At 51.6% G+C, this 8650-nt stretch overlaps 2 protein-coding genes across 2 annotated transcripts; one reads left to right on the top strand and one right to left on the bottom strand.

The window, feature by feature from the left end:
• The first annotated feature begins 362 nt into the window (after nucleotides 1-362).
• Nucleotides 363-2639, top strand: LOC123429363 (probable beta-1,4-xylosyltransferase IRX9). The gene is made up of 3 exons (XM_045113407.1): nucleotides 363-1283; nucleotides 1847-2102; nucleotides 2444-2639. Exons 1-3 carry the CDS (start codon nucleotides 625-627, stop codon nucleotides 2561-2563), a joined length of 1035 nt encoding a protein of 344 aa, XP_044969342.1. The 5' UTR covers nucleotides 363-624; the 3' UTR covers nucleotides 2564-2639.
• A 1074-nt stretch (nucleotides 2640-3713) lies between these two features.
• LOC123429364 (probable beta-1,4-xylosyltransferase IRX9) lies at nucleotides 3714-8061 on the bottom strand. Its single transcript, XM_045113408.1, has 3 exons — nucleotides 7189-8061; nucleotides 6315-6567; nucleotides 3714-4075 (listed from the first exon to the last, which is right to left on the bottom strand). The coding sequence occupies exons 1-3, from the start codon at nucleotides 7863-7865 to the stop codon at nucleotides 3956-3958; spliced, it is 1050 nt and encodes a 349-aa protein (XP_044969343.1). The 5' UTR covers nucleotides 7866-8061; the 3' UTR covers nucleotides 3714-3955.
• Nucleotides 8062-8650: the final 589 nt, after the last annotated feature.

Genomic DNA, 8650 nt, shown 5'->3' on the forward strand with positions numbered 1-8650 from the left:
AAAAAGAAAAAAAAATAGGCTGAACTAATACCTTCCTTTTTTTCCCTACAGAGAAAAATAGAAACCAAGTCGCCGATCGAACCGACGAGCAAACAGTATGGAAAGCGTGCATTGATTGCAGGTACTGCTGTATGATAGGCAAGCCAAGTACCCCCAACGACTGACAAGGAGGTCGACGGACGGAATTGAATCGCCGACGGCGGAGGAGCACATGGACCGTATCGTTTGCCGTTGAGTGCACGGCGGGAGACGGTGACCAGACAGACTACCCTATGATATACCACCTCGCATCGCTATCTACTGTATATCTGAATCGGATTAGTTGTGTGTGATTAAGCATGGATTAATCCATCTGCTATGAAATGCGCATCATTGCCAGTCATCAGGAGAGTAAAAAAAAGGAAGGTGCAGTGCCCGGAGTCTGAACCCGGCGTGCCGGCCACGTGTGCATGTCAGTCGAGATTTGGCCGATCCATCCACGATCCCAGAGCCGACCCAAGTCCAACTTGGACGGAATCATTTCCCACCCAGAAACCAAGCGCCACCCCGATCACACGCTCACACTGACACTCACTCACCCACCAAACACCCATCACTAGCTCTAGCTAAGCTGCTATCAGTCTCATGGCGTCGCCGAAGAAGGCGAGGAAGCCGCGGGCGAGGCGGCCGCCGCTGCTCCGGCGGGCCATGCTGCACTCCTCCCTCTGCTTCCTCCTCGGCCTCCTCGCCGGCCTCGCCCCGGCCGCCCGCTGGGCCGCCTCCGCCTCCGCCTCCGCCCACGTCTCCCGCGCGCTGCACGCCGTCGACGGCGCCTTCGACAAGACCGTGCTCCTGCTCCGGCAGCAGCAGCGGCAGCTGCGGGACGGGCGCGTCCACGTCGCCGTCCTCCCCTCGCCGGCGCCGGCGCTGGAGCCGCTGCGGCAGCCGCAGCTGCTGCTGGTCGTCACGGCCACCGAGCGGTCCGACACGGAGCGGCGGGCAGCGGGGCTGACGCGCGCCGCGCACGCGCTCAGGCTCGTGCCCCCGCCCGTGCTGTGGCTGGTCGTGGAGCCGGCGGCGGAGGCCCTGCCCACCGCGCGGCTGCTGCGCGGCGCCGGGGTGGCGCACCGGCACCTGACCTACGGGAAGAACTTCACCGACGGCGAGGCGGAGGCCGAGCGGCACCACCAGCGGAACCTGGCGCTGGAGCACGTGGAGGAGCACCGCCTCGCCGGCGTCGTCCTCTTCGCCGGCCTCGGGGACGTCTACGACCTCCGCTTCTTCGACCAGCTCAGGCAGATCAGGTGCGCGCGCGCGTCGTGACTCCTAAACTTTTCGCTGCTTCCTTCTACCGATGGGATCATGCAGCATCTTAGCACTGCCGCCATTACAAACCGCATTTCAGCATAGTGAGATAGCAGCTGGATGCACGATGTTGATGTTGATCTCGAACATGGTTCGTTATAGTGAGTGTTCGGCGGTGTCGGTGGAGTGTGAGGGTGCATTAGTGGATGGTTGACAAGCAGTTAATACGCACTAGACTGAAAGTAGGCCATGGTGACCATGGCGACCGACATGATGGATGTCACAGCACAGCACTCGGCAGCACCAGCAGTACAATGCTGTCCGTGCGACTGCACCCATGCATGCATGCATGTGCGGACCACGCTCTGCTATGCTCTCGATGCTCTGCATCAGCGCCCCAAGTGTCGGCAGCGCCGTCCACTCCAGAAACACATGGATGGACGAATGATTGGCGTCACTGCCACCACCTTCAATCAATTTGAACCAGTTCTGTGCACTCATTCATTAGCCGTCGCTTTTTGGTACGTGCCACTGACACGCACACTGTGTACATATGGTGCAGGACGCTCGGCGCGTGGCCGGTGGCGATGGTGTCGGAGCGCGAGCGGAAGGCGACGGTGGAAGGCCCGGTGTGCGGCGGCTCGCCGTGGGCGGTCACCGGCTGGTTCTCGACGGCCGCGGGGGCGCCGGCGGTGAGGTCCGCCGCGAGGCCGCCGGCCGGCACGGTGGACGTGTCGCGCTTCGCGTTCGGCAGCGCCCTGCTCTGGGACCCGAGCCGGTGGGACAGCTTCCCCGTCTCCGAGCCCGACGCCTCACAGGTACAGCGCTCAATTAACTACTATGGGATAGCTTCCACATTTCAATCCGCGGCTCCGCGCACGACGACGGTCGACGGCGGCCGTGTCGTCAAAGCGGCCGCAAAGCGTGCGGCTTTTCGTCCGTGAAATTTGTCCCGTCGATTTTGTTGCTGTGCGCCGGCAAAACAAACGGCCGGAACAGGACGTAAACCAAAGCCGTGATTCGTGCGCGGCGTGCACCGCCGCACCAGCTTCCATTTGTCTCCATCTTCACTAGTACTACTATTAGTGCAAAATACTGATTAATCAGTAGTATCATGGCCCAGTCCTGGCTAATAACCCTATATATGTATTGTTTTCAGGACTCCGTAAAGTTCGTGCAACGGTTGGCCGCCAAGGACTACAACAAGTCGAGGGGGATGCCCAACCGGGATTGCTCCGAGATCATGGTGTGGCGCGGAGATCAATTCGTCGCAACGTAGTTTAGTTACTAACCGATTGAATGGCGTGTGGTTCCGCGGAACAACAAATTAAGAAATACAACAGTTTTTAAACGAATCTCAAATAAGAAATTACACATTATTTTTCTTTTGCAGTAGAAATACTTGTATAACTCGACCTATCTTCAAAACTTCAAGAGGACCTGGACCAAGGCAAGTCATTGTCCTGGCATGAGCTCTACCAAAGCTAGCTAAATTATCACCAGCCTTATTCTGATAACGAAAAACGTAAATAGTGCAAGTGTGTCTAAAACTCGTGAGATATCTGATCTCATTCACCAGCGAAGTATAGACCGAGCGATCGGCTTCTCCACAAGAAATCATGGTCATTGTCGTAACTGAGTCCATTTCAATAACTATGGGTAGCTCGGAAAGCTAAATAGCAAAAAGAAAAAAAAAATAGCCTGTGTATGTACATAACCCGGTGCATCACTACAAGGAAACAAAGCTCTCATGCCAAAAAAAAATTATGGTTCCGGCATTGTTCCAAACTATCACGCTCGCACCCACATCTTTACTCGAAATATAAGAGTCATCAATATTTAGTTTGACCCATCCCTTAATCGTTGGATTACATCCTAGGGCCTGAGCGCGTGCACTTGCGCCACACTAGGACGATCATACGATATCACATCTGTCCCTTTAACCAGCTCAACGTAAGTGTTCATCTTAATGCCAAATAAGGAGTTTAAGAAATTTTAGAAAAATTTACGAAAACATACATGTGCGGGGGAGATTTATGGTGTATTGATTCATTTTGAACGTGCCAACTCCTCGAGAGGGTCATGAGCAACATGAACATGCCACACTGGAACTATAAACCTTTTTCAAATGTATTGCCAACATGGGAGCCATAAACATCTTCCTTAGACCCACAATTCTGTCAGTTATCGGTTGATGAGGGAAAAAATTAAGAGTTGAGAAGTATATGTTATTTAATAAACATAAACCTATCTTTTGATCTGAATGTTGGGGAGGCATGCTTACATGAAAAAGTTTGTTAAGAAGGCATGCATACATTATACTTAGTATAACTTTGTACGAGAGCTAGTACAAAGTTAAGACAATTATTTTGAAACGGAGGCGGTATATATTAGTGGCGAAAGGCAAAACTGCATGCATGATCATCGTGTACGGAAAGCTACTTTATCACCTATTACAGTATCGTCTTCTCATTTGCGAGATCTATAGAAACGTTTTTATATTATAAAACGTAGGGAGTATCATTTTTGTTTTCCAAGGGCTATTACAATATCATTTTGCCCCCGTAATTTGGGGCTGCTAGTACTCTGTAGCTAACAAAACCTGCTTAGCTGTGTTGCGATAAACGCGCATAGACATTTAGTATGTTGTATTATGATCATCCAGAGCGATCTAGGTAGCGACGAGCTGATCTCCACGCCACACCATGATTTCCGAGCAATCGGGATCAGGCATTCCTCTCGACTCGTTGTACTCGTGTGCGGCCAATCGTTGCACAAACTTTATCGAATCCTGAAAAAAAAAAGATATACCCACAATATTAGTAAAAACGGTTTTGCTAAAACTCATTCGAATGAGAAATAAATTGGCATCATTCACTTTTTCAATGTACGGCATCTTTCTACTTTTTTTTTCTTTTTTTCTTTTTCTATGTAGCACTTGCAACCTGACTGACACGACTGTAACTGCAACCTGTGATACCCAACTGTAAACGTTTTGTGCTAAGGCTAGTAGTTGTAACCGATCCGACACGACCACAACTGCAAAACGTAAGGCGCGAACGGAACCTGCTTTTTTCCTTTTTTTTGTTGTAGTAGTTGCAACCGCAGTGACACGGCTGCAACTGCAACCAAGCACATCCAACCGCAACCGCAACGTGCGGGGTATGGAGAGCACCATTTTTTTTTTCTATTTTTCTATTTCTATGTAGCAGTCGCAACCTAACCGACACGGCTGTAACTGCAAACTGTGGATACCCAACTGTAAATGCTTGTACTAAGGCTAGTAGTTGCAACCGGCCCGACACGACCGCAACTGCAAGACGTAAGGTGCGAACGGAACCTGCTTTTTCCTTTTTTTTTGCAGTAGTTGCAACCATAGTGACACGGCTGCAACTTCTATCAAGCACACCCAACCGCAACCGCAACAAGCGGGGTGATGGAGGGCATCCTTTTCTTCTTCTTTTTCTATGTAGCAGTTGCAACCTAACCGACACGGCTGCAACTGCAACCTATGATACCCAACTGCAAACGCTTGTCCTAAGGCTAGTAGTTAAAACCGACCCCGACACGACCGCAACTGCAAGACGTAAGATGCGACCACACCCTGTTTTTTTATTGTTGTAGTAGTTGCAACCGTAGCGAAAAGGTCCCATTACCCAGGACAAAAAACCCACAAGACAAAAAAAATTATTATTTTTGGACAAACAACAGTTGAAAAAATCTAACAAACCCATAAAAACCGACAACCAAGGACAAAGAACTAGCAACACAAAACAAAATAACTGGGTTTCTTTTTATTTTTCCTGTCCGAGTCGATCCTGAAAAAGGGACGTGAAAAGTGTTCACCACGTCAACTGCCACCTCATCCGACTGAGACCAATTGTTTGCTCAGTCGAATGAGGTCCAGGCGGCAGGCGTTCCCTAGTAAAAAAGGTATGCTTAGAGCATCTACAACCGGGCACCTCAAACGATCCCTCATATGTTAGCGGACGCGTCCGATCAATGACCGGACATAAGAGAAAAAGAAAAAAATTTAACTCAATCGGACCCCATATATCATCCATATATGTCCGGGCTGCCTGCGAACCTCATATTCATCTTAAATATAGAAAGGATATAAAGGATCGCGGACGCATCCGGACAAGTCCCGGCAGTCCGCCATGTAGGACGCGATCCATCCAAAATCATCTTTTAGTCCGTCATGTAGGATCCAATCCTGAACATTTTTTTATTTATTCATTATTTTCATTCTCTCTTTCACTCTCCGTCAATCAGGTGCAAACGACCCGACATATGAGAAAGAAAATAAAAAATGTTACTGCACGGACGAATGAATAGCGGACACGCCTGATCATTGACCGAGAGCATCCGCGGGCGTTTAAAGTATCATATTTGCTATGTGTGACTAATTAAAGATGTTTTTAGATCTCAGTCGGTTGAGATTTAATCAAGTCTCAGTTAAATGAGATTTCATCAAGTCTCAATCAAATAATATAACAGTTGTATATATAAAAAGGAAAGAAAAAATAAAAATATTTTTTTGCACGGATCGTCATGTAAAATTTTCACGAATATAACATCCAGTTGGATTTGGTTACGTTTTGATAATCCTGTTAAAATTTCACAATGGTGCAAATGTTGTAAGGACATATTTGTCAAACCTAAGTGATAAATGCCACACGTGTGGAACAAAGTAACACCGCCCTGACGCTTTTACAACTAGAATTGTCATTCACTTTTTCTGAACTAAAACTTGCCATCCAAATTAAAATTAAAATTATTATTTATAAATAATTAGATTTGTTATTAAGTGCCTGTTCGGTACGCTCCTAGAGCGGAGCGCGCAGAGCCCACTTTGACCAACTCCACTAATTGTAACTGGACGTCACTCCGCTCCTGCGCGAAGTTACGGAGCGGAGGGAATCCGAACACGGCTTAAAAAAAACGTCGGACTTGCTTCGTACCACGTCTATGGCACCAATCATGTCCTTGTCAAATTAGGCTAATAGTGTACTCGATCACGGAATTACCTGTGAGGCGTCGGGCTCGGAGACGGGGAAGCTGTCCCAGCGGTGGGGGTCCCAGAGCAATGCGTTGCCGAACGCGAAGCGCGCCACGTCCACCGTTCCCACCGGCGGCCTCGCCGCCCTCGCCGTCGGCGTCGCGCCGGCCGTGGAGAACCAGCCCGTGACCGCCCACGGCGAGCCGCCGCACAATGGCCCTTCCACCGTCGCCTTCCGCTCGCGCTCCGACACCGTCGCCACCGGCCACGCGCCCAACTTCCTGCATCATGCATGCACACAACGTACGTGTATGTCAGGCAGGGTAGTAATCACCGCTCGCCGCACAGTAACAGCAGCGTCGGCCAATGAGTGAACGTACGGATGGCTTCAGATCAAAGTTAGCGCGGATCATTCGTTCATTCACTCGTCCATGTTTCTACCTGCCGACACCGACACCCGGGCGCGCGCGCGCGCACCGGAGCGGGCAGAGGATGGTGCGCACATGGATGGACATGCACGTCCACGACAACATGGTACTAGTGCTGGTGCCGCTGAGTGACATCCATCATGCCATCTTAGCTATCCCTGCTCGATTCCTAGCTAGCTACCGGAGTACTGTTAGCTAATGCATCATATTATCACCGATCACTAGTATGGCTAGCTAGAGTGGCCAGTCCCATGCTGCATGCACATTATTTGCTATACGGCCGGCTCAACTAGTGTCACCTCCACCGACACCCATAGAGCTGGGTGCAACTCTTAATTACCCGCCACAACTTGCTTATTACTACCAGTTTACTACGCTACTCTTTATCAGTCAGTTTACCAAAGGATCGATCGACAAACGAGATCAACAGGTTAACCAAAAGCTTATAGTAGGCAGGACAATGCATGCACTCACCTGATCTGCCTGAGCTGGTCGAAGAAGCGGAGGTCGTGGACGTCGCCGAGGCCGGCGAAGAGCACGACACCGTCCAGGCGGTGCTCCTCGACGTGCCCCAGCGCCACGTTCCTTTGATGGTGCCGCTCCTTCTCCACGCCGACGCCGTCGGCCGTGAAGTTCTCGGGGTAGGCCAGGTGCCGGTACGACACCCCGGCGCCGCGCAGCAGGCGCGCCGTGGCCGGGGCCTCCGTCGCCCGCTCCACCACCAGCCACAACACGGGCGGGGGCACGAGCCTGAGCGCGTGCGCCGCGCGGGTGAGCCCCGCGGCCCGCCGCTCCGGGTCCGACCGCTCCGTGGCCGTCACCACCAGCAGCAGCTGCGGCTGCCGCAGCGGCTCCGTCTCCGGCGGCGGCGGCGAGGGGAGGGCGGCGGCGGCGACGTCGACGTGCCCGTGCTGCAGCTGGCGCTGCTGCTGCTGGAGCAGGAGCACGGTGTGGTTGAAGGCGCCGTCGACGGCGTGGAGCGCGCGGAAGACGTGGGCGGTGGCCGCGGTGGACGCCACGTGGGTCCAGCGGAAGGCGGGGGCGAGGCCGGCGAGGAGGCCGAGGAGGAAGCAGAGGGAGGAATGCAGCATGGCTCGCCGGAGCAGCAGGGGCCGCCTCGCCCGCGGCTTCGTCTTCTTCGGCGACGCCATCGGCTTAGCTAGTGTGTGCGTGCGTGTGTGTTTGGTGGTGTCAGCAGCTTAGCTAGGCGATCGAGTGAGTGAGGGAGTGAGTGTGCGATCGGGCCTCGCTTGATTTCTGGGAGGGAAATGATTCCGCACGACTTGAGATTGACGGGTGTAGGTGCTGCTGCTGCTGGCACATGTGGCCACCCGGTTTAGAGCTGGGTAGAGTATTGCTTTTCTCTTTTTCTTTCTTCTTGCGTCACTATCTCGCCGGCGGTGTAATTAAACAGTTTGCGGGTTTATGGCAACCTACACGCGCAAGTGTATTTATGATTTACTAGTACTAGTAGTATTTTCAATTTCTTATGGGCTGTTTGATACTCTCCCCGTTCACAAATGTGGAGTATAAGATGCTTTGGACATTTACATGTGTATTTACACGTGCACATTGGCACCCCCTCAAGGCTAATTGTGTGTGAAGCCAAACCCAACACTCCGCCTACTTCATTTTCAACTTCAGTGGCACGAACACCTGAATCCCCATTTGCATCCATGCATGTTCAAACCACTAAACATGTGAGTCGCCCGAAGATGAAGCATACCTGAAGATGGAATGCGTGTTACTCCGATTGCATCAGTCGATGAAGTTCTCAGGCTTAAAGATGTTGCTTGTGAACTGTTGCAGCTCAAGACATTGTTGCTGATGATACTGTTGCACCTTCAGAACCGCCAGTTGCTGAAGGAAGCCAATGCTCCATCTCATGATGGTCCTTCTGTTCCTGCTACGCCATTGAGTAACGACAATGCTGAAA

This window comes from Hordeum vulgare, chromosome 2H (genome assembly GCF_904849725.1).
Source record: "Hordeum vulgare subsp. vulgare chromosome 2H, MorexV3_pseudomolecules_assembly, whole genome shotgun sequence".
Lineage (NCBI taxonomy): Eukaryota > Viridiplantae > Streptophyta > Magnoliopsida > Poales > Poaceae > Hordeum > Hordeum vulgare.

What these genes read in the sequence shown, in the direction of transcription:
- LOC123429363 (XM_045113407.1), top strand. Translation starts at nt 625, where the DNA reads ATGGCGTCGCCGAAGAAGGCGAGGAAGCCGCGGGCGAGGCGGCCGCCG. An exon ending in GACCAGCTCAGGCAGATCAG is followed by an intron (nt 1,284 to 1,846) that starts GTGCGCGCGCGC and finishes CATATGGTGCAG; the next exon opens with GACGCTCGGCGCGTGGCCGG. An exon ending in CCGAGCCCGACGCCTCACAG is followed by an intron (nt 2,103 to 2,443) that starts GTACAGCGCTCA and finishes TATTGTTTTCAG; the next exon opens with GACTCCGTAAAGTTCGTGCA.
- LOC123429364 (XM_045113408.1), bottom strand. Translation starts at nt 7,865, where the DNA reads ATGGCGTCGCCGAAGAAGACGAAGCCGCGGGCGAGGCGGCCCCTGCTG. An exon ending in GACCAGCTCAGGCAGATCAG is followed by an intron (nt 6,568 to 7,188) that starts GTGAGTGCATGC and finishes TGCATGATGCAG; the next exon opens with GAAGTTGGGCGCGTGGCCGG. An exon ending in CCGAGCCCGACGCCTCACAG is followed by an intron (nt 4,076 to 6,314) that starts GTAATTCCGTGA and finishes TTTTTTTTTCAG; the next exon opens with GATTCGATAAAGTTTGTGCA.